Here is a 27,915-nt window from a genome sequence, read left to right on the forward strand (position 1 = left end):
AGGAAAAAAGAAAAACAAATGAGAATAATCACTCAATATAAAATTCAAAGGACAGAGATTCTAAGATCAGAAGGGGGGTAAGAGAGGAAAGAAACTACCCCCTTCCTGGTTTCCAGGCTGGGGAATTGCATAGATGATCTATAGTCTAGGAGAAGAGAGTAATGAGGGGGAGAGGGCAGGGAGCCATTTATTCCAGACTAGTTTCCCTTGGCACTTCAATCAAAGGTTTGATCTCTTTATGGCCTGTGTTGGACAAGTTCTCCTATTTGCCAGTCCTTCCTCTTTCCTCCTATGCTTCCCAGATTTCTTCTACCTTTCTAACCCTTTTTCCCCCAACTCTCTTTAGAACCAAGGGCTATTCAATGTGTCATCTGGGATAGTCAGTGGTCACACATTTCCCCTCAGAGGTGAGTTTAGAAAGGGCTTCCCATGCAACAACACTGAGTCAATGCCTTTCACAAACATTTGTTGGATCAGGTCTTACAATGGCCCTGGGTAATCCCTCCAGTCCAGAGTCATGAAAGCACTTGCTTTATGTAAGAGGAAAAGAATCAACTATGTTCCATTACAGTTATTAGTGATGGATATGAGGAGGTTTGGCATCGACTACCCAAGGTTTACTGCAAGAGGAGGAGAATTTGAGAGACAGCCCAAGGGTGGTAGTAAAGTACTCACAACTGGGTCTGGAAGACAACCACTAGAATGGAGAAGGAGACGCCCACTGCTACACCGTAGGGCAGTCCGAGGAAAAAGGAGGACAGGAAACTCACAACCCAGACACACTGTGAGGAGAGAGAAGGAAGTTGCCTTAAGATAAGGGCTTTGCGGATTGCCCAGGAAGAAGACCCCTTCTTCTAGGAAGCCTTCCTAGGACTAAACTTCCCTCCTTCAATGTATTAATGCACTTTTATAGTTGGAACTATCATTAATTTTCCCCCGTTAGACTAGAAGCTCTTCAGGGACAAGGAATGTGTATCCTAAGCTCTTTAGGTCACGTGTGTTTGTGAGGGTGCCTAGTCAGTACTTATCAAATCAAAGAACTGGCTAGCTAGGAGAGATATCGAAATAGGGATTCCTATGATTCCTCTCTGAAGAGTTTTTGGAAACTCACTGTATTACTATCTTACAGGGGTTTTATACAAATCCAGTGGCACTGTCATTTTGAAAAGTATAATGTGACAGAAAAATTTCAAGGGTTGAGATGTACCCAGGAAATAATGAAAATCAGGATGGTGGAAAGGGCATTGGATTTGAAGACACAAAATTTCTGGGTCCCATCTTTGCCATTTATTTATTATTTGTGGTATCTTTGGCTAATCATTGAACCTCAAATTATTTTCTATTTATAAAATGGGAAAAATAACACTCAGATAATCTGTTTCTCAGAATTGTTTCCAGGATCAAATGAGATAGGGAATGTAAAATGCCAAGTGAAGGCTATAACTATTACGGGGGAGGTGGGGAATTTGGTGGAACTCCAGGTTTTCCTGCCTTCACTTTGCCTTTTTTTTGCTGGGCCTAAAAACTCCTTCTCTGAACAATGGGGTCTCCCATGAGCTTCTGGAGGATGAAAATTTCTGGAGAAAGCAGGTTTGGGTTTTGCCAATAAGTGATATTACAGACAGTATGACCAGGAGGAAATGGATCTTAGAGGGATGAGAAGACCAAGGAGGGAGTGGGAGGACACACTCACACAATCCAATTTGTTTTTCTTCCACAAGTAATAGGGGTCAGCAAGTTGCTTTAGAGAGTTCTTGAGGTTGACAGCAATTAGGGCCCCCAGCACAGACTAGAAAAGAAAGCAAACAAGGACATAGATTAATAGGTCATGTTCTCTTTCTGTTCCCCAATCCTTTAGTTAAGAATCACACAGAGAGACCTCTCAACAGTGCAGTGATGAAGGACAATCCCAAGAGACCTGTTATGGAAAATGCTATCTATATTCATAGAAAAAACTATGGATTCTGAATGGAGAGCAAAGCATACTATGTTTACTTTTTTAAATTTCGATTATATTTTTCCTTTCTTATAGTTTCCCCCCTTAATTCTAATTACTCTTTCACAACTTGATTAATATGTAATTATGTTAACCATGATTGTACATGTACAACAGAGAGAGAGAAAATCACAGAGACATACAGAGATAGAGACAGAGAATGAGATGCAAGACAATCCTCTAGAACTGAGGTTCAACCCTTACTATCTTCTAAATCCAAAATCCTATGAAAGGCAGATGTCCTTGGAGCCTTCTCCCTTGGAGGGTGAGGACAGCACAGGAGCCTTAAATTGGGTGCTAGTACTTGAGCCCTGAACAGTTCTATGCCCAGCCCTCATTTGGTTTTGTGTGCTTTTCTCCTCCAAGAAATTACTCTTTTTGATTCATACTTCAGATGGGTTTGGCCCGAGTCATTCGTCTCTTTTACTTTATGATTATGCAATTCTTCTTCCTTTACCTCAGTCTACCCCAACTGTGCTCTTACCTTAGGTAAGGGGTACAGATAGACTCCCAACACCAGCATGGTGATCATCACTACTAGGGACACACACAGACTTGATATCTGGAAAGAATTTAAAAAAAAATCTGAGTACTGACAGAGGGGGAAAGGTAGGGCATGTGCAATGAAGATGTGGTGAAGGTGAGAATTTTCTCTCTATGGGATACTTGAGTCACTTATGTGAGCTCCTCAGTGCCTCAGCCAGAAATTGTAGAAGGGAAAGAATGGTGAGTGATTCTTATACAGCACAATGGAGAAAGTGGCTAGGAACCGTTTCCACTTCTCTAGGTTAGGGGAAGGAAGGTACCCAGTTGGGGTCTTGCCAATTGACTTCAGAGAGATTACCCACCTTCTCCACCACTCCCCCCCCCCCCAGCTTACCTGGGATTTGCCCCCTGCTCCATCCACAGCCAGGGTAACTGAGAGAGCACAGCAAATGACATGAATTTTAAAGAAAGAGCCAAAAAAGTTGCTGCAGCCCAGAGCAATCATTTCCTGTGGGGAAAGAAATAGTGCTTGGGAATTTGGGAGACCATCTTCCTGGTAGATTGGAGTTAGTCTGGATAGAATTAGAACCTCAGTGGGATGAGGTAGTGGGAGAAACCAAGGCAAGAGAGATCTATTTCACGGCAGGACAGATCCTGACATTGGAGAGCATAGATAACAGACTCAGAAAACTTGGGGATTCAAATCTTGATTCAGTTATTTAATATCTCTGTGACTTTTGGCAAGTCATGTAACCTTCTTTGGTCTCAGTTTCCTCATCTGTAAAAATTATAGGTTTGGATTAGATGATCCCTGAGGTCCCTTGTAGCTTTAACACTATGACTTCATGACCCCAGCACCCAGAGGATAACCTAGAGAATGTGCTTGTAAATCAGAAATACCAATAATATAGCTAATAATAGCTAGCATTTATATATTGCTTTTATAATCTAATTTTATCCTCACAACAATCCTGTTGAATAAGTGCAATTATTATTTCTCCTTTTCAGATAAGGAAACTGAGAAAGAAGAGGCTTGCCCAAGGTTACAAAGCTAGTAAATTTCTAGATTTGAACTCAGGACTTCAAGACGCAAAGTTCATCACTCTATCTGATATGCCACCTACCTTTATAAGAGTCATTAGAAACAAAATCACTAGAGGTGAATGGAACTTAGGAGGATTAATCAGGGTTTATGCCAAATGCAAAGAGCTGACTAGGAATAACAAAACCACAGAGAACTCAAAGCTGGAAGAGACCCTACAGATTATCTAGTTAGGGGTTCTTAGCCTGAGGTGTATGAACCCCCAAGGATCTGTGGATAGGTTTCAGTGAAAACATGGATTTTTACATCATTACATCATTATTTTCACTAATCTTTAACTGAAATTTAACATTTCCTTCAATTGTGATTTAAAGCAAAATTAACATGAGGAATTCATAGAAACTTACCAGATTGCCCAAAAGATCTATGACAAAAAAAGGTAAAGAATCCTTGATCTCATCCATTTTATACATGGAGAAACTGAGGTTTAGAGAGATTAAGAAATTTGTCAGGCTTACCTAAAATAATGTGCCAGAGTCAACATTAGAATCCATGACTCTTGATTCTTAGCTCTTCTACTCCAGCCTACTATCCCCTAGATTCTCTACCTCAGAGGCACGCTACCAATGTCATCTTGGGTCCTAGTGCTTATTTGAGGAGCAGATTCCTCAGAGGCAGCATGTGTATTTGGGTAATGTTGAACTAGACTTGGGCTCCAACCCTGCCCCAGTCAACTGGCTGTTTCCTCATCTGTAAAGTGAAGAGGGTTGGACTTGACCTTCCAGCTTCAAGTCTATGATTCTGTGTTTTGTAAAATGAGGGGTTCAGTCTAGATCTCTAGGGTCCCTTTCATCACTAAGTCTTTTGAATAGCAGCATTTTTACAAATAATGAAGGTGTTTAAACAAGCTCTTATTCCAATGTTGTAGCCCTCAGTAGCTATAGCTAAAGTCAGTTGCTTGGGGACTCCCTCACCAGAAGTTTCTCCATCACGTTGTCCTCTTTTTTCCCCTCCCTGCTCCCAACACATGTTTTACCTGGTTAGAATCCACATTATAGCCATGTTTGGTTCCCAGGGTCCTGCCAACAGCCAGGTTGATGACATATCCCACGATAGCCAGGGAGAAGGCTGTGCCGATCATGTCCTTCCACTGGGAAACCATGGGGGACACTGGGGAGGGGAATCTGTCATAGAGTCAGAGGGGAAGCAGGGTCAGGATCCAGTGTTTGAGAGAAGAAGGCGCAGAAGTGTGGGGATCATGAAATGGGTAGGGCATGGTCAAATTAGAATCATGGAATTTGAGGAATGATAGGGACTTCAGAGATTATTTGGGCCAAACCCACCACTTTGGGGAAATTCCTTTATATCTATTATCTCATTTGAGGTATATGTAGTACCAGTATGATTATTCTCATTTGCAGATGAGAAAGCTGGGGGATCAGAGAGTTTAAGAAAATTGCTCAAGGTCACACCACTCCTAAGTGGTAGAGACCATCTCTTTCACCCAGGACCATTTTCTTTGTCCTTCTCTCATATTCTACCTCCCAGGACTATGGGAGTATAATTGATGGACTTCTAATTTCTCCACAGTCTCACAAATAATGCCTTACTAGGAGGGACACAACATATGTATTGATTGAGCAATTAAATTCCAAATGTTAAAAGGGTGTTATCCTGGGGCAGAGGCAAAGCAGAGATGTTTCCTTTTAACGGATTAGCCTTATCTGATTTTTTGTCCATCAAAATTGTGTGTAAATTAGGTCTGTGTTCCAATAAAATTGTTATCTACAGACACAGACTGAGGATTAAGCTGAGCTGGACCAGTTTTGGCAGTGTGTACATCCTAAAGAGGATCCCACTGGAACTGACTCATGAATTAAACACTGTCCAAGGTTCTAGATTGGGCCTGGGTCTGGGCTTGGGAGGGAGAGCCAAGCTCCAAGCCAGCTTCCACTCACCCCTGTTGGATCTCTCCCACAATCTGCATATGGTACTTCTGGGGCATCTTACAACCCCCAGAGATAGCCGTTGCCACCACCACCTATTGAGGAAGGGAAAATTAGAACCTGAGCCAAGGCCAGGGCAACAAGTCTCTACCAGGTTCCCTTTTCTCCCTAAAGGAACCCAGGCCTTTTCATTCCCAATTATCTGACAAAGACTCCCCTGACAAGGCTAGACATGGACCATGATTAACTTTGATAACTTGGTTTCATGTGTTACTTATTGCAAGGGGGAGATAGGGAGTGAGGGGGTGCAGCTTTAATGTCCCTATAACTGGGAGATCATAATATAATTCATTGTAGAAATAGACTCACAAGCTCATCTAAATAGAAAAAGGGGTCCTAAGCTATACATGAGGGTCCTTGTGAGGCCATATATTGATTCAATTTTAAAATATATTGTCTATTTTATTATATTTTATTTATTTTGTTAAATATTTCCCAATTATATTTTGATCTGGGTCAGGCCACATCAGTAGTGTAGTGGCTCATATCTTGACTTTGGGTTATTTATCTGATACTTCTGATCTAGTTCAACATTTATTTTATAGTTGAAGCCCAGAGAAGCAAAGAGATGTCCACAGGAGAACTCATATCATAAGTGACAGAGTTAGGATTTGAATTCAGACCTCAAGACTAAACCTAATACTCTCATCTCATGGGGTCTCTTAGGATCACAGAATTTAAAATTGTAAGAGGAGATCTTAGAGCTCATTTAGTCTAATGCTCTCATTTTTCAGAGAAGGGAACTGAAACACAGGGAGGTAGAATGATTTTTCCCAGGTCCCATAGGTAGGAAATAGCAGAGGTGGGTCTTTACACACGCCTGCTTACTCTGAATCCAGTTCCAAATTGCCCTTTTGCCTCCTTGGCCATTGGTCAAGGCTCCCAACCCCACACCCAATTTCCAATGGACTCTCACCACAATCAGCTCTGTAGGAATGGGCACTCGGATCTTATGCATGTAGCGGACATTGAGCTCTTTGACCAGCACCAGAAAGAAAGCACTAATCAGGGCAAAGACAAGCGAGGCAATGTTTGTATGGGGCAGGTTTTTGCAGATGTCGATGAAGGTCTAGAGGGAGAGCAGGGGACATCAAAGTTGATCAATCAGGAAAAAGAGGTCATTGGCTTCACAGGCTCCCTCCATCTCCCTTCTAAGCGTCCACTTCTCGGCACCTGAACCAGGGTCCCGAGGCTGCAAAGATGCTTGAGGTCCAAGTGAAACAAAGTTCAGCCTCTCATGTCCACCTCCCTCCTCAACCCAGACCTGAGAGACTATCTGGAATAGGAGATTAATTCTTTCTCTGTCTGAGTAGAACAAGAGGAAAACACCTTTTAAGGTACAGATAAAGAGAACAAGATTAGATTTAAGGAAGAATGTCTTGGACAGGCACTAGAATGAGGAAGTAAGGATGGCAACAAGAATTAGAATTATTGCTAAGGAAGGGTCCATAGGTCATTCAGTCCAACTTCCCACTGAGTACAAGGCCCTTCAAGCACCAGAATTCCTGGAAGGTGATTAACCAGTCTGGGTTTACATGCTTTCAGGGATAAGGACTATTGTGTACTGTAAACCTAGCTTCTAGCAAAGTGCCTTATATATCGTGGGCATTTAATGAAGGAGCAGGAAAGATTCTCAGGTGTCTCCCCCAGGCCTCAGAGTTGGTTCAAGACTCACCAAGACAATGGCCCCAGGGCCGGTGTAAGAGGGGATGGTTAGACCAAAGATGTACTTGAGCACAGAGATCAGGATCTGGAGCCCAGCAGCTGTCATGAAGCCTCTAATGAAGGACTCAGACAGGTAGATGGCCACAAAACCAAACTGCACAAAGCCTAGGCCCATCTGGGAGGAGGCAAAGGGTAAAGGGAGAAAAATGCAGATCTTGCTTGGGTCATGCCCAGACCAATAGTTCCCTGCCACAGTCCCACTTCCAAGGACAATAGCAGCTCACCTAGAATGTCACAGATGCACTCTTGAGAGGTTTTTAACACACATATCCAATCTCCCTAATTATATTGCAAGCTCCATGAGAGTATTTCTTATGGTTTCTAACTCATTGCTTTGTACAGAATAGGTCTGAAACTGGAATGAGATATCCTAAATAATATGGTTGCAAGTTTCACCTGTCTTTTCTCTCCCATCCCCACCCCCATCTTATGAGTCATTATCTACAAGAAACTTTGGATCTTCCTGTAATTCTTATACTGAAAGGTAGTAGAATTTAGCAGAAATTATGTTTGATTTGGACTACGAAAACTTGGATTTGAATACTAGCTCAGTCACTTTCCCTCTTGAGCCTTGGTTTCCTTATCTGATAAATGGGAGAGATATCAAGATAATATCTAAAGTTACTTTCAGCTTTAAAACCTAGGAACCTCTACTGTTTCTTGTAGTTCTAAAATTCCAAGATCCTATCCTATTCCATATCACTTATCACCCATAGGTACTTACATATTTATGAGAAGTGGATCTTTCTGTAATAAGACTATGCATTTAGGAAAAAAAGTCATTATAAAAAAGTGTTCCTTGAGGCTTTCTGTGTTATTTCTGGCTCAGGCACACCCTCAGTACTGATGGTGTAAATGATAGGAGCTTGGATTGGAATGGAAGTGGAGGAGGGACAATTCCTAGCAGCCTCTAAGTATATGAAAAATTAGAAAGGATCTGAGCAAGACTTTTGATATCTTGGTGGAGGTTGTCAGACCCTGGATTGACAGGGTGAGATTTGGAGGCCTTTTCAAGAGCCCATTTCCAGAGGAATGTTATTAAAGGAGAGTCATGATATAAATAGCAAGGTGAACTAGGAAACCTCTAAGGTTTTTTGAACTGGAATTCTAAGCCTCTAATCTCAGGAGACATTTTCATTTAGTTGAGTATGAGTGAGATGATTTCTCAAGGTACCTTCCAGCACTATGAGAGAAGGCAAATTGCCAAATTTGCTTTAATAGATGTTGAAGTGTAATAATCAAAATTAACATAAGTTTTTTACAACTATATTCCTGGTTAAAGGTTGGTTTTCTTAGCTATGGTGAGGAATGGAATGTGTCTTCCTTTTAGACCTTGAAAGAAAGACTTGAATCTTGCCCTCTTTAATCCTTAGGAGCACTTGTCCTGCCCTCCTTGTACTTCAACTCAAGAAAGAATGTGACTTCCTGGAGGAAAGATGAAATTATAGAAGATGCGTATAAAATAATAGAATGATCTCTAGGAAAGTTTTAAGTTTTGACTATTCTAGTTATGTATATCCTGGTTCCCCCTCCTTGTGGCTGTGTAAGTATCCAGATCTCCATTAGCCAGGTGGGGTCATTACCATAATAACCTACACCTCTAGGTTAATGGTAAATTCCAGAGAATAAATCTTCATATCTAACCTATATTTTCTGTCATTTTATTTTATGCCTATATTTTAAGGTTTATAATTTTAGGGTTCACCTAGGTTAGACCATCCTTACAAACCCACTTGTATGAACTGGATTTGCTGCAGGAGGATGGAAATAGTCTCTAGAAAGTTTAAGAATTCTTGAATTAAAGAGGCAACTTTTTCTGCCTCCTCTGAAGTGCTGAATACCCTAGAGAGATATGTTAGTAGTCACTTCTGCCCTTCCAACTCACCTGGATAATGGCTGTTAGGCAAGCCAATGTCGCTGACACATGGAGTCTCTCTTCTTCCATGGCTGCTATGTCCACGTGGCTTGTGTTGGTGACATTGTTAAAAACCTGGAACTTTGACTCTGGAGCCAGCTGCAGACAGATGTTACCCACCAGGACGCTGATAACAGCAAAGGTACCTGTGGTGCCCCACCCAGCCCAGCAAAAGACAGAGGTTTGGACCAATACCCTCTATGACCACCATTGGCCCCAGGATGGCTCCCCAACCCCCAGAGAGCTATTGGAACAGCTGAATAATTCTACTGGGAAAGGTAGTCCTGGATAGAGATTCAGCTCCTGGTGATTCCACATGCTTCTCTCCCTTCACCTCACTATGCTTCAATTTCCTCTCCAGTTAATAAGGCAAATTCCTTCACATTTGTACAACCCTTCATGTTTTGCAAGGTACTTCCATATATATTATATCATGTTAGACTTGGAACAATCTCATGATATATATGTATATATGTAAAATGGCAGAGCCATTATAATCTTCATTTGACAAAAAATGAGAAACAGAGAAAGACTAAGTGGGAAACCTTTGGTATCATTACTGAGAGATGGAATTCAAACCTAGCAGGGCTAGAAGGGACTTCAGAAGTCATTTAGTAGCATCCCAACCTTACACAAGGGCCTCTTGAAGATTCCCACACCCCCATCTCTACTGCAGTGATGAGGAACTCATTTTCATTAACTCATTTCTCATGAGTAAGGAAAGTTAGCCAATTTCATTTTCAGATTGCTCTAATTGCCAGGAATTTTCTCTTACATCTCTGTTTCTTTAACTTCCACCCATTGCTCCCAGTTCTATGCTCCAAGTTAAGAAAAGGGTACAAATTCCCCTCATGGGAACAAAGAAGCATGGAGAGTTAGAAGGAACTTCAGAGGTCATCTCACCTCCTCACCCCCCATGACAATCCTTAAGCTAGGTCAAGATCATAACTATCTTTTGTAGGCTCAGGTTCCCCAGTTCTTTGTCACAGTCCTCAAATGGCAGTCTCTTTACCAATCTAGTGAGCTTCCCTCTCTGGATGACTCAGGACTTGCCATCATTTTAGATCCCTGTACTCACCAATAAGGATAGTGTGTGTGTGTGTGTGTGTGGGGGGGGTTAAGGGTCAGGAGGTCTTTTACCTGGAACCATTTGATGCACGCCTCCCAAGAAGAAGTAGGTCAGGAGAGGGAAGAAGGATGAGTAGAGGCCATTGACTGCAGGGAGGTTGGCCAATAATGCAAAAGCCATGCCTGAAGAAGTTATGAGATCATTAGTTTAGAGCTGAAAAGGACCACAGGAATTGTCTTATCCAGTCTTCTCACTTTACTTTGGAATGCTGAGGCCCAAAATGGGAACAAGATCACACCAGTAATCAGTGGAAGACCTAGGATTTGAAGCCTGGGGCTCTGGTCTAAGACTAGAATTAGACCTGTTGTACCATGATGATTTTTGACAATGAAGAACTGACTCATTATTTCAAAGATATATTGATTTCAGCCTAATTTAGAAGGCACATACACAGTATAGGATGTAACAACTTTCACCCCAACCCTGAGAGAAATGCTAGCTAATGCTCCCCAGTTTGGGTGCCTGAAGTCTTAAGGTTCAGGATCATTTTTAAATTTTGTTTTGTTTTTTTTAGACAGAGGATATGGCATTTCATACCTAGCCTAGAAGGGGAAATATCTCACCTTGTGGGACCTGTATGGACCCCCCACTCAAACCCCCAAGCAGATCAGGAATGATGTAGTCCTTAATCTTGTATTTGGGGAGCCATGATAGGATAGGGAGAAGCCCAAATACCACAGTTTTGATCTTGGCAGAGGAACATCTGGAAGGAAAGAGAAGAGCATGTCATAGGAGGGACCAGTAGGGAATAGGTTCCTCTTGTCCATCAGGAACACCTTCAAGGATTAGACATGCTAGGCTGGAAGATCTAGCATACTACGGTCCCTGCTAATTTATTATGTTGATGATTGATTCATGGTAGTCAGAAGGGTAATTCATTTTTTACAAAATAAAATATAATTTTATTTTATTCACATTATAGTCTTGAGAATTGCTTGGGGCATTCAAAAATTAAATAGATCACAAAGCCAGTAGGATCTGATGTAGGACTTGAACTCAGGCCTTTTGACTTCTGAAGGCATTTTTGGGTTATAGATATCTGTAAAACAAACCCATATATCTCTCGCTATATATAATCCACATCAGCTACATGTCATCATTCAGATGAAATATATATCTTTATAGTCATATATATCAACTAGAGAAGATACATGTATATGTACCTACACATATTTACATACATGTACCAGTTTCTCTCCTAAGTGTTAGTCCCACATCATCATTTGTCTATTGGACATTTCAAACTGGATATCCCAGAGACTTCTCAAGGTTTGTATGTCCCAAATTGAACTCACTATCTTCCCTCTTTCAAAGAAGGGGAATTCTTTAATCAACATTCCTGCAGTACTTGGGTTTAAAATTTGAGTTTTGTTGTAGAATGACCCATTATCTTCTATTTCTAGGCAGGATTGTATTTGACGTATTCTAAAGCTAACGTCATTTGCTCATTCCTAAGATATAAACACTGAAAGTTGTCTCCCCAGTGACCTTGCTGACTTATAGAACCTTTAACTTGTGGAAACTTGTACACACACACACACACACACACACACACACACACACAAACACACACACGTCTGGGTTCTTGGGGGGTGGTTAAGGGAACTTTTCAATGGTCACCACAGGGTGGGGAGAGTTGATCCCTTCCCTGTTTGTCCAAGGCCTTGAGATCTTTTCATTGGATCTCCCTTGCCTGAGGAACAAGGACTTGAGAATGGAGGCTGTCAGAAGGTGGATTGATGAATGGGAGTGGAGGTGTGTGTATTTGAGGGGGGTGGGGGTGGTAACAATTTGCTTTCCATGTTCCAGTTCAATGCAATCAGGTACTTGGAGATGGAATCAAGGTCATTCTGGTGACTCATTCATCTGCTTTGATTAGGCCTTTCTTTACCGTCACTGACTGATTCTTTGGTGTTGCTTAACAATAGTTTCCCTGATATTAGGTCCCCTGGATGTCACCCAAACCCTAAACCAACACAGCAAATGCTTTGTATCTTGCTAAGTCTGGGAAGTCTCTTAAATCCCAGAAACTCAGAGAAATTGACTTTTTATAACTTGGGTCTCCCATCTAGTTATCAATTAGTCAATGAACAGACATTGATTCATAGAAGCTTAGAATTTAGGCCTTCAAGATCATCTAATCCAAACCCCTCATTTTCCAAATGAAGAAATCAAAGCTCAGAGAGTTGCCCATGGTCTCACACAGCTACCAAGTATATATTAAAAGATGATTTTGAATCCAAATTGTCCTAACTCCAAGTGTGAGACTTTACCTAACACATGATACTATATCTCAATTAAGTGGTTCCTATGTACCAAAGCCTATGGTAGGTGTTAGGTTTACAAAGAGACACAATGAAACAGTCCTTGGTCTGAACAAAGACTATGTCATTTTTTAGTGTATACAGAATAAATTCAAGGTAGCTTAGAGAAGGTATAGTATCAGCAAATTAGAGGGATTAGGAAAACCTTCATATCAAAGTATACTTCTCCTGAAGGAAGTAAGGGATTTTCCAAGTCAGTAGCCTGCAGGAATAGCCAGTGAAAAGCCAGGGAATGGGGAGCATTGTCTATGAGAGATAGGTAGAAGCCCAGTTTGGCTAGACCATAGATCATGGTAAGGAAATTAATAAATAATGGAGCTAGAAAGGGAAGTTGGCACCAGGTCTCAGTAACTTTAAAACCCAAATGGATGAGCTTAAATTTTAAATAAGGAGCCACTGGAATTTATTGAATATGGAAATGACATGGTCAGAGTCATGTTTGAGGAAAGCTATTTTGGTAGTTGTGTGGAAAATAAATTAGAATGGGGAGACTTGAGGCAGGGAGAGCAATAATCCAGACAAGAAGTTATGAGGGATTTAACAAAGATAGTGGTTTTGTGATTATCGAGGAGACAATGAATACAGGGTGGGTTATGAGGGTTAGAAATGGTGAGATTTGATTTATGAGGGAGAGCAAAAAGTTAAAGACACTGCCAAAGTTGTCAACCTTGGAGATTAGACAGACAGTGACACCCTTGAAAGAAATAGGGAAGACCAATGGTATAATTGGTCAACAGAAAAGTCCTGCTTAACTCTCCTGGAGCACATAGTCCCATGGACTTCCACTTACTGTGGGAATACAAAGAAACAGTTCAAATAATGCTGAGCAAACCTTGAAGCTTCTCTGAAAATAGCCCAGCTACAGTGTCAATAGGCTTGTGCCAGGTGTTTTTATTTGACTCCTGGAAAGAAGTAAAGCCAGTGATATGCTGGTAGATGTTTAATAACTGGTTCCCCAAAAATGTCTCTCTAGGGGGCAACTAGTGGATAAATCACTGGCCCTGGAGTCAGGAGGACCTGAGTTCAAATCCAGCCTCAGACACTTAATATTACCTGACTGTGTGATCTTGGGCAAGTCACTTAACCTCATTGCCTTGCAAAAATCAAGATAAAGAAATAAATAATAAAAAAAAGATATAGACACACACACATATTAAAGTTGAATCTGAATTATTGCCATTTTCTCCATCACTTTCTTAAGCCTAGATGATTATCAAAATAATCAATGAAGCCCTGATTTGTAGCATTTGCTGATTTCTGAGGTATAAATACTCACTGAAAAGTTAATAATCTGTGAGTTTATGGCAGCTAAAGTTATACTTCAAGGGTGTTTAATGGCTAGTCTTATTTGCAAGTTTGCTTTAATGCAGTGAAATCTCTCTGAACTCTGAAAAAAGCTAGATCCTACTGGGGCAGCAGAATTGATAGGTTGAGAAAAGAGGTTAGTGGCCAGTGTGAAGGTGGGGGGGGGTGCTCTTTAAAGTCCATTCTCTGCATCCATGGGAGAAAGGGTGAAAAGTGGAAATGGATTCATCAGTTCTATTTACTTTATTCCCCCACCCCTCTTCCCACCATTCAAGGACAATAACCTTCTCTGTGTCCCTTCTGCCCAGGTCTGGAACAGAACAAGGTATAGGATTCCCTATATTTTTTTGTAAAAATAAACTGGCAATGCTCATCAGGCTGAAGGAGTTCAGATCTAAGGGCTAAGCTAGCACTAGCATCAGCGCCTAGAACCACAGTGGCTGAGCCTCCCTTGAACAGCAGGGTTGGGCCAGGGCTTTTAGGCAGAGATTCAAGTGGATGATCCTCCCAGCCTGAACCAGTTCCACCTGCATCACAGCTCCAGTCATTGCCAATGACCTCAATCCAAGAAACTGAATCAGCTGTTCTCTAGTTGAGGGGGGAGAGAGAGTAGAGAGAGCCAACCCATGACAGGTATTGAGGACTGCCGCCAATCTGGGTGGAGACTGGACAGAGACTTGAGTCCTTAGTACTTTAGAATACTCCCCAGATGAGACTCATGGGGCTGCTTATATGAGGTTATTTCATTCAGTTCTTTGCCTATAGGAATCACTTCTGTTTATTGACAGGCACAGTTCAGAGAGAGAGGAAGGATGGGGATGAGGTACTCAGGAGAACAAAGTGGATGGGGAGCAGTGAGATCTCTGCTGCCACCCTATTTGCCCAACTGTTCTGGACATTGCTTGATATATTTTGGTGGGGGGGAAGGGGAGGCAGGAAAGAGGCAGCAAGAGGAGGGGAGCATATAGATGATTATCTTTACTGGGCTAGATTCCTCAATCCCTAAGATTGTGGTGGAGTCCCCTATTACTGCTTCTGAAACCCCCAAGTCAAGCCATTCCTGATAGCGTTACTCAAAGGAATAATAGAAAAGAACCTGGGAGAGGTAAGGTGGAATTGAGAACCCCATAAAGAGAATTTGGAGATATCAGAATCCTAAGGTGGAAGTGTCCCAGCTCTTCCTCTAGGCAGATCTCTGGGGTTTTGACCCAATAACTAGTGAGGGGATGACCCTCCTCTCCACATGGCCTATAGTTTTTGGTTCCTGAGTCAAGGTTGAGGCCCTCACCTGCCCAAACTCTTTTGTCTTTTTCCCTCCTTGCTCCCATTCCTAAGAATGCTGGCTATAGGGCTATGGATTCCTGTGGTAAAGTTGGCTGGCATGAGGTAATCAGAGAAACATATTCAGAGTTTGGATTCTTACCTGAAAGTATCACGAAGTTTTTTGCCCACTGGATAGATTCTGTCCTTCTTCTCAAATTCCTCATCAAAGAGGGTGAGGGAGTATGCAGCTCGGTCTATCACGTATCGAGGCCTGGGCTGGCTCATGTCTGGAACTTCTACAAGCCCTGGTGGAGACAGAGAAGGGGCTGGTGAGCAGGCATCTCCCCTCAGAGCCAGCTGTGGCCTTCTCCTTCCCCTTGCTTTTTAGCTGCAGATTTGTCTTCTGTTTTACCCCCACCCCCTGAACTTGGGACTACCTCCCGTTCAAGGCACCTCCCTCTTCTCTTTCAAGCCCTTCTATAGGACTCACTTCTTTGGCTTGACCTTCCCTCCCAGTGACTGATGAAGGAAACACGGGACCTAGTAGATAGCTGGAACCCCACACTTGTGAAAGACAAGGGAAGAAGGGTGGGAAGCAAGCAGCACTAAGTTCAAGATCCTCCTCAGTTTCTGATTTCCAACTTACCTTGCCTCTCCATCTATTCCAAGTCACTATATCTCTCTCAAAATCTTATTTTCTTTCTCATCTATGAGGGGGAAGGATCCTACTCAGTCACTAAGAGGAGAAAAAATTGTGCAAATAAACTGCCTGGAGGCAGTTTCTAATATGCCTTCCAATGTGACCTCAGGAGGACCCTACCAGCCTGAGGTGTTAGAGCGAGGTGTCAGAACTAGGCGTCTAGGACTCTACCAACAGGTTTTCCTGGGACAATAGCCTGTTTGGGGAAATCTGGATGGGGCATGCCACTAGGTCTCACTCCTACGGCTTCCTGAGCCTAACCCTTTCCCCTCCCTTCTGTACCACCTTTTGATCACCTTGGCCTTTTGATACTCCATGGTTACATGCTAAAGGAGGTGCCTTTGGGGGGAACTATCTCTTTAATCCCTGACCAAGGAGAAACCAGATGGTTATGGGGGTGGGGGTGGGGGTGCTGGAAACTTGAACAGAAGGTGATGAGCAAGATGGGGGTGGAGAGGTAGAGGGGAGGGTAAAGTGTGGGTTAATACTATGAGGAAGCCATGAAGGGACAAGTCTGGGTGTTGGGGAAGGGGCTTGAGGAAGTTGGGAGTAGGAGTGGTTGGTTTGAAAAATCATTTGATTTGGGTCTGAAATGGAGTAGCTACAAGGAAGGCAGGGGTTGCCTCTCCCTCCTTGGCTAAGAGCCACCTGTCCATTTACCCATGGTGAATATTGAAGTAATGCCAGGTTAGACTATTTTTTTTTTTTGTTCATGATCAGTTCTCAGTTCAGAGGTAGTGATGGTTGTCAAATGTGAGTAAGTTGGTTGAAGTTGAATGATTAGCACTGGATTGTAATTCCAAAAAATATGGGCTCTAGCCCTAGCTGTAATATCAATCCACTATATAACCCCGCTATTTTGCTTTTCTGGGACTCAGTTTCCTTATATTTATGTTAAGGGAGTTGAATTAGATCAATGTTTCCTAGTTGCTGATAAAATTTATTACTGTCAATCATTCCTACTTTTAAAACCTTACAGATTTTTTTTGAGAAATTAGATCCCCCCTTCTTCTTGCCTCTGCTTCCCTTCTTTTTCTCAACTACTGATTGATGTTTCAGAAGAGGAAAGAATCAGTCAATGATGGCAAATTAGCTATTTTGCCAGATGATGGTATGGTTTGGTTTGTAAAACTCAAAAGTTTCTAAGGTCTTTCCCAGGTCCAATTTTCTCTGATCTTAGGTGTTATTTTCAAGGGCATGTCAAGTGTGACTGCTGCTTGCAAAGCACATAATCCTCAGACCCCAAAGCCACATGTTCCTTCTTTCATCCCTGGCATCTATACTTTGGATCATAAAATGTCTAAGTTGAAAGGGACTATAAAGGTCTGCTGCTCTATTTCCTTATTTTGTGGATGAGGACATGGATCCCAGAGAAGGGAAGTAATTTGTCCAAGGTTACATGCTAAGTACCAGAGTTTGACCTGGACTCCAAATCTAGTGGTCTTTAATGCGTACCAAACACCTTCCCACCAGGAATCTGGTAATCAAATCCATAGCCTGAGTGAAAGAATTCATTTGCTATTGAAGTTTCTGGGGGATAAGGAGAAGCATGAGTGATAATCCGGATCATACCATTAATAATAACAGCCAACCTTTATGAAAAACAGCTAGGTGGCACAGTGGATAGTGCATCAGCCTGGAATTCAAATCTGGCTTCTGATACTATCTCTATGATCCCGAGCAAATCACTTCACCCTGTTTACCTCAGTTTCCTCGTCTGTAAAATGAGCTGGAGAAGGAAATGGCAAATCATTCCAGTATCTCTACCAAGAAAATCTCAACTGGGGGGTCATGAAAAGTGAGATACAACTGAAACAAACAGAACATCAACAATTTACCTTCATAGAGCACTTTAAGGTTCACAAAAATGCTTCACAAATATTTCATTTCATTCTCACAAAAACCCTGGGAGATAGGTTCTATTTTATCTCATTTTATAGTTGAGGAAACCAAACCTGGAAGAGGTTAAGTGACTGGCCCAGGATCCAGCAGCTACTAAGTATGAGGTAGAATTAAGGGGGCGGCTAGGTGGCACAGTGGATAGAGCACCAGCCCTGGAGTCAGGAGTACCTGAGTTCAAATTCGGCCTCAGACACTTAATAATTAGCTGCAAAAAACCTTAAAAAAAAAGAGTAAGAGTACTAGAATTAATGCTTTAGGTCTTCTAGACCCAAAGTTCAACACTACATACTAAACCACCACAGGATCATAGATTTCTAACTGTAATAGATCTTGGTGGATATTCTGTTCTAAGCACCTCTTTTTATATTAGAGGAAACTGAAGTCTAGAAATGGGAAATTATTTACCCAAGGGCACTTGAGAGAGCTGGCTGTAGACTTCCTTCTAGGTAGGAGAAGGGGGCAGAAATCAAAGTGAAAGGGGGAAAATGGAAGGGGATGTCAAATGTATGCTTTCACTTGGGAGAAATGAGAGAGTGAAAGGCAGACTTTACAGGCCTAGTCCTTTAAGGGGGTGGGGGTTGATTGAGTGATGGATGGTGATGATTTGTAAAGCTAATAACAGAGTAGTTTGAAATCTTCCTGAGAAAACATGGGAGTTGGTTCTCCATTGAGCCTCTTCATCCCAGATCTCAGAATATACTGATTTTCTGAAGAGCCAAGAGAAATGGTATGATTTTCAAGAAGCAAGGCTGGTTTCCCAGAGACCCTCACAGTAACTAACTGGTCTTCGAAGTCATTCCTGAGAATAGATTTATGCGGAGCCTACTACTACTATGTGGATTTAACCAATCCCTTTCACAGAAAACTTCAATGAGGCTCAATGACAATGAATTGAAAGTAGCTCAGCTATATGATATAATAGAAAATCAGAAATACTTTGGCTTAAATCCTGACTGTGACATCAGCTTTATAACTGGAAAAATCTCTTGATCTTTTTGAGTCTGTTTCCTATAAAATAAAGGTGGGGCAGTCATCCCTGTAGACCCTAGCTCAGAGGCCTGGTGGGAAGGTCACATAAAGATAAAATATCTTTGTCAACTTTAAAGTGCTATATAAACATTAAGAGGAGTTTGGGGGTTATCTTCTAAGCTGGGTGACCTTGCTTCAGTGACATACAGCTGTCTCTTTGTAAGAAACCTTCTAGACTTTATTGAAAGACCCCAAAACTGGTTTTTCTTTGTTTGCAATAAAAACTAGCCTTTATTTAAAAACTAGAAGTTTCTAGTCATCATTAAAATTAAACTCATTCATTTCCCCAATCAAACTCCTCCTCCAGACTTCCTATTTATTCCAATGACAACACCACATCCTCCCTGTCACTCAGCCTCGAAACCTCAGTCATCATTGACCCCACCCTGTCCTCACCCCCACATCCAAACAGACTCCAAAATAGTTCCTTCATAATACCTTTCATGCATTTGTCTCTTCCTTTCTATTCCCACTACCACCCTCCTCCAAGCCTTCATCACCTCTCACCTAGATTACTGTAATCACCTCCTAACTGGCCTCTCGGCCTCCAATCTCTCCAGGTTCAATTCCTTCCAGATCAATCATATAACACCTAACTCACCCCCTCAAAATATCTTCATTGCCTCCTTGTTGCCTACAGGATCAAATCTGTACTCTAGTTTGGCAAAATCCTCCATGATCTAGTCTCAACTTACTTTCTTAGCTTTATCTGTTCCCCATCTGGAGCCACACTCAATATGGTTCTCAAATAACTTGTGAATGTGTTCCTTCCACTGAACTCTCACTCATGGAGATGTTGTCTTCTTCCTCTCTGCCTATTTGGATCTTACTCTTCCTTCAAAGTCCAATTTTCATCCAGTCTCTTCTTTGAAGATCTCCTTAGACTCTAATGATCTCCTTTCCACTGGAGTGGAATTGAGAATCCTTTATGCTTTGTACCATTCACTTGATTCTTACCTTATGTAATGTGGTATAGTTAATATTTTATCTGTACATATCTCCTTAGCAAGACTTTAAATTCCTTAAAGGTAGAGATTAAACTATATTTTTTATTGAGAAATAGCAGGATATAATAGATAGAGCACTAGATTTGGCATCATGAAGACCTGACACATCAAATTCTTCCTTGATGTGTGCCCTGGGATAGTAATTTTCCTCATCTGTAAAATAGGGACCTTCCTAGTCCCTTCTGATTCTAAATCCATAATCATTTGATTCCTCAGGATTCACTACCTTTCCTGTGCTCAGAATCATAAGATTTATAACTGAAAGGGAACTTAGAGGCCACCTCCAAACCCCTCATTTTACAGATGGGGAAACTGAGGCTCAGAGATGGAAGGGACTGTCCTAATGTCACACTGGAATTAAATAGTAGAGCTAGGACTAATTTAGTTCTTCTGGTTTTAAATCTAGGACTCTTTCCCCAAGACCATTCTGCTTTCCTAAGAAGATGCTTAAAAGTTGATTGAGCAATTACTTGTTTTTTTGGCTATCTTCTCCATGAGTAAACAGCTTAGTTTCAGTCCTGAGGCAGGATGGTAGTAGAGGAATGAGCACTAGACTTGGAAGTCAGATAAACCTGAGTTTGAGACCTGGGTCTATCACTAACCACTGTGGTATCTTTATGAAATTCTCTTCTGGGCCTCAGTTTCCTTATGTAAAATGGTCTCTAAAGTTCTTTCCAGCTCAAAAGCCTATGACCTCAGTTCCTCTCATCTCTAAAATGGGAGCAATAATAGTCATTTTTATATTTTAGTTCACTAGGATTGACCTGAGGAAATTGTCTTTCTATATAAATGCTAGCTTTTAATATTTTTGTTATTAGCTCAGTTCACTGAACCAGACAAAGCTCTGCCCCATTCCTTAGCCATTAGACTTCCCAGCATCATGATCCAGCCTTGACTGTTACTGCCTTGGCCTCAGCCTTCTCTGTTACCACTATAGCTTCTTGGGTGGGTTTTAGGAATGTGAAAAGGAGGACAGTGAAGGGTGGGGAGAGTTGTGATGGAAAAACCTTAAAGAGGACAACAGTAAAATGATTCATTCAAGTTGTGGTATAGGATTGTGATGAAATACTAATGTGCTATAAGAAATGAGGGAAATGATTTCAGAAAACCGGGGAAGACTTTATATGAACTGAAACAAAGTGAAGTGAGCAGAACCAGAAGATTGTACACTGAAACAGCGATATTATAATAATGTTTAACTATGAATGAGTTTTTCTAATTAATATAATAATCTAAGACAATTCCAAATCCAAGAAAATTCCATATTGAAAAATTCTATTTACCTTCAGGGAGAAAACTGATGAACTTAGTACAGACTGAAGTATGAATTTTTTACCTTTTTTGATAATGTGGCTAATATGAAAATGTTTTACATAATTGCACATGTAAAATTGATATCATTAATGCTTGCCTTCTCAATGGGTAAGGGTGGGACAGGAGTGAAAGGGGATTAAAATTTTTTAAAAAGAATGTTAATTATATACATGAACAGCAACATTGTGAGATGATCTACTATAAAGGATGCAACTCCTCTCAGCAGTTCAGCAATTAAGGACAATCCTAAGAGAACTGTTATGGACAATTCCATCCACATCTAAAGAAAAAAACTATGGAATCCGAATGCAGAGCAAAGCATGTTATGCTCACTTTTTAAAACTTCTTTTGTTTTTTTTCCCCTTTTTTGCTCATGGCTTTTCCCTCTATTCTAATTCTTTTTTCTCAACATGACTAATTTAGAAAGATGTTAAACACGATTAAACATGCTGCCATGGGAAGGGAGGGTGATAGAAAAATGTGGAACTCAAAAACTCGTAAAAAGATGAATATAGAAAACTATCTTTGCATGTTATTGAAAAAAATTTTTTTAAAGAATGCTAAAAATAAACAAATTTATTTAAATATAAAAGAATGACTCACTGTTTTCTTCTATGGGATCTCCTTGAATATGGATGGCAAAGCACAAGGTGAGTACATTCCAAAAGGGCAATGTCAAATGGATTTCTCTCTCTCTCTCTCTCTCTCTCTCTATATATATATATATATGTATTATATATGTATATGTATATGTGTGCATGTATGTATGGAAAACATGCTTCCAATCTCTTGCCATGTATAATTTGCTTGAATTCTGCCTTTGTATCCATTTGCTATAAGAGGAAGGATCTAAGTCCTTTTATAACATCCAGTTTGCAATAGGTGAAGGAAGATGATGTGGAAATGATGTGTTAAGATGGACAACATGCTTGATTTGTAGCCCTAAGACCTAGATTCAAATACCAGCTTTGGCTTTTCTTAGTTTTGCAATCTTAAACAAAACACTTTACATCTAGAGGCAGCTGGTGGTGTAGTATATGGAGCATTGATCCTGGAATCAGGAAGACCTGAGATCAACTTTGGTCCCAGACACATAATAGCTGTGTGACCCCAGACAAGTCACTTAACCTCTGCCTCAGTTTCCTCAAGGGAAAAATGGGGCATTTACCTCTCAGAATTGTTGGGAGCATCCAGTGAGATAATATTTTAAAACATTTAGCACATAGTAGGTGCTTAACAGATTCTTGTTTCCTATCTCTTTTTTTGGTTTTTACTTTCTCCTTTGCAAAGTACCACAATATATAATACTACTATATATGTGAGTATATATAGGATATCCATATATAAATTTATATATACAGAATAGAAGATCACTTCCCTCTCCAGAACTTTGATGCTATGATCTTCCCTGCTGGTAAAAAGAGGTCCAGTGCCATCTTCCTTGGTAGGCACTTAAATGTGTTTGACTGACTGACTGACTGAAGGCATGCATTTCTATAGTTCATAGTAACCTTGTGATAGCTCTATCCCAGAACTAAATTTCCTGGATCCAGGAATCTGGTTTCTAAAACTGTCTTGAGTGAACTCAGGCTTGGATTCTGTCCCCATTAATCTAATCATGGCTATCTGAACCCAAAACTGACAGAGTTCCAAACCAAAGGTCCCAAACTGCCCCAAGAATAGAGTGGGGAGAAAGCAGTTTTTGAAATGGGATGAAGATTGGGAGGGGAGGATATTTCAGGTCATGAGAGGAGGGAAAGACATTATTTCTTAGGGGATATGGATCCCAGAAAGGGATGGGTAGGGCAAGGTTGCTGCAGGGACCTTTGGCATAGTGTCCTTAAAAGTCAAGCTGAAGGTAGGGAACCTTGGGAGGGAAGAAATAAAGGAGGTAGAGAGCTGTAGGAAACGTGAGGAGTCAAACCTTAGTTAAGTAAACATGCAGCCTGGAAGGCTGATGTCAGAATCTCTGAAAAAAAGTCAAGTGCTCTATTACAATTGGTGTGTATCAATGAGACTTGCCTCAGATCAAACAGTCTCAGATCCCTCTAAGGTCCCCAGCACCCAGGAATGAATAGCAGGTGCCATGTAACATTGCCAGGAACAAAAGAGAGATCCCCTCACCCACCTGTGCCATGGGGAATGAAACTGAGGCTCCCCAAGGGCTGTGGGAGTTAAGGAACAAAGGATGTGGGGGAGAATTGCAGCTGGGAGAGTGGAGGGAGAAGGGCTCAAGGACTCTAAGCAATGGACAGAGAAGTGGGGGCCTCTGAGAATCTGAGTCCTCCATGTTCTCTTCCCCTCCTCTCAGAAGGAGAGGACATCAGAATGGTCTTAAAAAACTTGATGAGGGAAGGGTTGGTGCAAGACTGTTATACAGCTTCCTTGTGATACCAAATGGAGGATTGGGTGTAGGGTAAAGGAAAAATGGGAAATTAGCTATTATTGAATGAAGGCAGGCTGTGGAATCTACTCTTCTCACAAAACATCTCTTCCCTGTATCCTGGTTTTTTTCAGTCAGATCCCTTTTAGCTGTTTTAAAGTCCCAAATTTCTCACCTGGACTTTTGACGTCCCCCGGATCAAACCAGAGCATTCATAGGACCATCTATTTAGAACTAGAAGGGTCTTTGAGGTCATTAAATACAAACCCCTCCCTTGCAGATAAACTGAGACCAAGAAAGGTTGTGTGAAACCAAGGTCATTATGAAGAAGTATCCATGGGTAGGAAGCCAGTCTTAGAATCAAGAAGACTGATATTGATAAGCTGTGTGACAACGATCAAGTCATTTAACCTCTGTACACCACAGTTTGATAGAATCAGTTATGACAGACAGATCTGGGATTCACTATAGAATCTAGACCCTTACAACCTCCTGACCTGTAACCCCATCAGGTGGGATTCTGTAAAACAATCTTTGTCTCTTATTACTGGTCCCTTTCTCTGGCAATTGTTATTCAGTGGTTGGCTGGGACAGGGGAGATTTAGGGTGAGGGGTTGGTTTGAGATAAAGTTCTCAGGTTGAGTGGAAAGACTTGACATTTTCTTTTTTTTTTTTTTAGATTTTTGTAAGGCAAATGTTTTTTTTTAGGTTTTTTTTTTTTTGCAAGGCAAACAGGGTTAAGTGGCTTGCCCAAGGCCACACAGCTAGGTAATTATTAAGTGTCTGAGACCGGATTTGAACCCAGGTATGCCTGACTCCAAGGCCGGTGCTTTATCCACTGCCACCTCCACTACGCCACCTAGCCGCCCCAGGCAAATGTTTTTAAGTGGCTTGCCCAAGGCCACACAGCTTGGTACAGCCAAGTAATAATTAAGCGTCTGAGACCAGATTTGAACTCAAGTACTCCTAACTCCAGGGCCCGTGCTCTATCCACTATGCCAGCCACCTAGCCACCCCATTCTAATGACTTCTCCTGCTTCCTTTTGTCTCCTCATCATGGCTTTCTGACTTTTGTCTCTTCTTGAATTATTAAAGATTTCTCCTTTTATACCCATAGAATTCTAAGTTATTCCTTCTTTCCCATCTTTCTCTCACCTCCATCTCATCCCAAATTCTCTAACCTGAGATCCAAGGAGATCCTGTTAGTATCTCTTTTCTTGAAAACTTGCTCTTAAAATTAGATTAATTTTTTTTCCATGAACAACAATCTATTTTTTTTTTTTTGCTTTCTATTTGCCCCCGCTGGAAAGAAAGTATAAAACCCCCCTTTTAACAAATTTCAATAATCAAGGAATACAAACTTCTGCATTGCCTTCAAACAAAAAAAATCTCCTTCTGCATCTTGTTCCCTGAAGAATTTTGTGAAAAAGGGTCTCAACTATTTTTAATGATTTAGGGTTTTTTTTTTTTTGCAAGGCAAACAGGGTTAAGTGGCTTGCCGAAGACCACACAGCTAGATAATTATTAAGTGTCTGTCTGAGACCGGATTTGAACCCAGGTATTCCTGACTCCAAGGCAGGTGCTTTATCCACTATGCCACCTAGCCACCACCCCTCTTTAATGATTTAAAAAGCTAGTGCTACCTGGGGAGTAAGGAATATGGATGACTTCTGAATTAATTTCCAGCCCATGAAAACTAAATTAACGGATCAAAGATATGGGATATGGACTCGATATTCAAGATCTCTTTCTCTCAAAAAAAGGAGGATTAGGAATTATCATCCAGTGGGAACAAAAACACCAGTCCTGATTTCAGGGAACACTGAAACCACACTCCTGATCATTCCACTGGGGCATCAGTATAGTTCAGGGATTGGTTTGGGAGATAGCAAGGAAAGTGTCCCAGGAGAGAGGAAACCTTGCTTTTTTGTATATGCCATTCTTCAAAAGTTTGACTCTAGCTAGCTCCTGATTTTTAAATCCTGATCTCAAAGGGCTTGTCTCTCTGCTTCAAACACCGAGATCAGCTAAGAGCAGCCCAGTCCAGTAGTCACTCTGCCAAGCTCTATTTAAATACCTAGAAAGGACAGTATCTACAATACAACTAGCTAATTTTTCAATTTGTGAAAAACTCAGGAGATAGGACATGACCTGATCATGGTTCTTCGGAAAGTTTAAGGAACTGGGATATGAACCCAAGTCTCTCCATGCCTTTTGGTTCTGTGCTCTTTCTACTAGTCTACTCTCTATCACACACTCTGACTCTTGGTAGCCCTGAAGCCATTGTTCCATGTGAAGATCCTGCCTAGGTGAGACCCCCAGATGGAATTCAGAACCATTGACTTCTACTCCTGACTGTGTAAGCTATAGGCTCATGTGTCTTGACCCTTTGGTATTCTTGGTTTCTTCTAATAGGGGAATGAATCAGTCACTTCCTTGCCTGTCCTGACTTATGAAAAAACATCTGCATGAGTTAGAGTCTATCTACTTGTATTAGAAAGGTTTTAGGGGTGAAGAGGAGGTTGGAAAGAAAAAAATGCTGGGATCATTTGGATTGCTCAGAAGATGATGATGGTGATAATAATAATAATAATTAATAATAGCTAGCATTTACATCGTACTTTGAGGTTTACAAATCACAAATATCTCATTTTATTCCTCACAAATCTCCTGAGAGATGCATTATTATTGTTGTCAATTTACAGATGAAGAAACTGAAGCAAAAGCAGTTTAGGTGACTTTAGCTAGAAAGTGACTGCAGTTGGATTTGAACTCTGATCTTTCTGATTCTGAGTCCAATGAACCCAAGAAAAAAGGGAAGAAATGGAGTCTAGGCTCCAGAAACCGAAATCCCTGAGAACTACTCAATAGCTTTGAATTTTTACCCTCTCGCCAAGATTTCAGAAATTAAGCTGATGGCTCTTCTTTCTCCCTGAGAGATGAAGCCTCTAGCATACTTTACCCTAAGTATCATCTCCTTTCCCACTTAGAACCATGGACTCAGAATGTCAGAACTGGAAGGATTGTAGAAATCGTCTAACTCATTCTACTGTAGTATGGTATGGTGGAAAGATCATTGGAACTTGGAACACACTTTGAGTCACCTGAGTTTGTTTCCTGGCTCTGCCCTTTACTACCTGTGTGACCTTGGGCAAGTCACTTCATGTCTTGTCCTAGTTCCTTTATCTGGAAAAGAAAAGTGTTGGACTGGAATGACCTCAAAAGTTCTTTCCAGTTCTATATTTCTATGATCTTATGATTTTACAGAGAAGGAAACTCAGGGAAAAAACTGCCCTCAGCATCCCTCAATAAGATGGTGGTAGATCTAAATGTCTCCTTGTTCTTTCCATGATCCTTTTTATCAACCAATTTACCAGTTAACATCGTTTATTAATTGCCTACTATTCACTAGGCACTGTCTTCAATCACAGAAGACTCACCCTCCTTTACCCAAACTGCTATAAACCAAAATAAACAGAAACACAGTACCAGCTAGAAGTGTAGAAAGGGGGTCCTTAACCCAGAGCAATGAAATACACTGCTGACCTAAGCTGATTATAATAGAGGGCACTGCCAAAGAAGGGCACAGCACCCCCTGAGAATGGTGAGAGGGGATAGGGAAGCTGGCTCTGGGACAATGACTATAAACCACTGCTCTCCTTCCCATCTGAGCTCAAGTTGGCACAGTTTGCCAGTCCATGCCCAGTCTTTCCCCAGTGCTTGGTACCCTGTCTCCCCCCCCATCCCCTGTGCCCTTTGTACTGGCCCTTGGAGGCTGCCCCCACCCCCTTCAAAGAGGGGATGGGGGCTGCTTACCAGTGAGGGAGCTGAGTGGGGCAGGGCTCCAGGTAGCAGGGAGGTGTTCCAGGAGGTGTGTGAAAGGGCTCTGCTCAAATATTCCAGGGAGGTGATTTATAAATAACCTCGCCCCCGGCCTGGAGGGCCAATCTCAGCACCTGATTGGCTGGGAGAGGAAGTGGTTAGAAAAGAACACCACAGCTCAGCCCGAGGAGATAGGAAAACGAGATAAGCAGAGAAGGTCCCAAGTGAACAACCCTGTTGTTGTTTCACCTGGGGAGAAGGCCTGTTTGATGGGAGCCTGGCACTTCCTAAATCCACCCCAGAGACAATAGGTCACATTCAGCTGGGGGGCCCGCCCCGGAGGCTCCCCCAAGGCGGCAGGTCTAAGAGAGGGAGGCTGACTGAGGCAGGCTCCTTGGAGAGTTCCCTCCTCTTCTGCCCTGGGGCTAGGGTCACCAGGCCAGAAGGGCCTCTTGGACAATGGTGCCCATTGAGGCCTGGGGTGTACGTGTGTGTAAGGGAGGGGGGTCCCTGGGCTGTTTTGCTTTGAAGACAGGAGCTGAGAGGAAGAGAGTTTGCTCTGGGTTT

The 27,915-nt window shown here is 41.6% G+C and overlaps 1 protein-coding gene across 2 annotated transcripts in view; it reads right to left on the minus strand.

Annotated features, from left to right (window-relative positions):
- The window catches only part of SLC26A9 (solute carrier family 26 member 9), a 39,703-nt gene extending 12,301 nt beyond the window's left edge, over window positions 1–27,402 (minus strand). The window contains exons 1-13 of one of the 2 annotated variants that reach the window (XM_074222507.1): window positions 27,343–27,402; window positions 15,352–15,496; window positions 10,863–11,002; window positions 10,311–10,421; window positions 9,141–9,316; window positions 7,206–7,370; window positions 6,447–6,599; window positions 5,483–5,565; window positions 4,561–4,708; window positions 2,877–2,990; window positions 2,481–2,558; window positions 1,694–1,789; window positions 676–782 (exon numbers count right to left, since the gene is read on the minus strand). In XM_074222507.1, coding sequence (XP_074078608.1) covers window positions 676–782; window positions 1,694–1,789; window positions 2,481–2,558; window positions 2,877–2,990; window positions 4,561–4,708; window positions 5,483–5,565; window positions 6,447–6,599; window positions 7,206–7,370; window positions 9,141–9,316; window positions 10,311–10,421; window positions 10,863–11,002; window positions 15,352–15,476 — 1,496 coding nt within the window. In that variant the 5' untranslated portion in view covers window positions 15,477–15,496; window positions 27,343–27,402. Of the gene's footprint in view, window positions 1–675; window positions 783–1,693; window positions 1,790–2,480; window positions 2,559–2,876; window positions 2,991–4,560; window positions 4,709–5,482; window positions 5,566–6,446; window positions 6,600–7,205; window positions 7,371–9,140; window positions 9,317–10,310; window positions 10,422–10,862; window positions 11,003–15,351; window positions 15,627–27,342 lie in introns of those variants that run through there. The other variant, XM_074222508.1, reaches the window with a different exon arrangement.
- Window positions 27,403–27,915: the final 513 nt, after the last annotated feature.

This window comes from Macrotis lagotis, chromosome 2, assembly GCF_037893015.1.
Source record: "Macrotis lagotis isolate mMagLag1 chromosome 2, bilby.v1.9.chrom.fasta, whole genome shotgun sequence".
NCBI classification, from domain to species: Eukaryota; Metazoa; Chordata; class Mammalia; order Peramelemorphia; family Peramelidae; genus Macrotis; species Macrotis lagotis.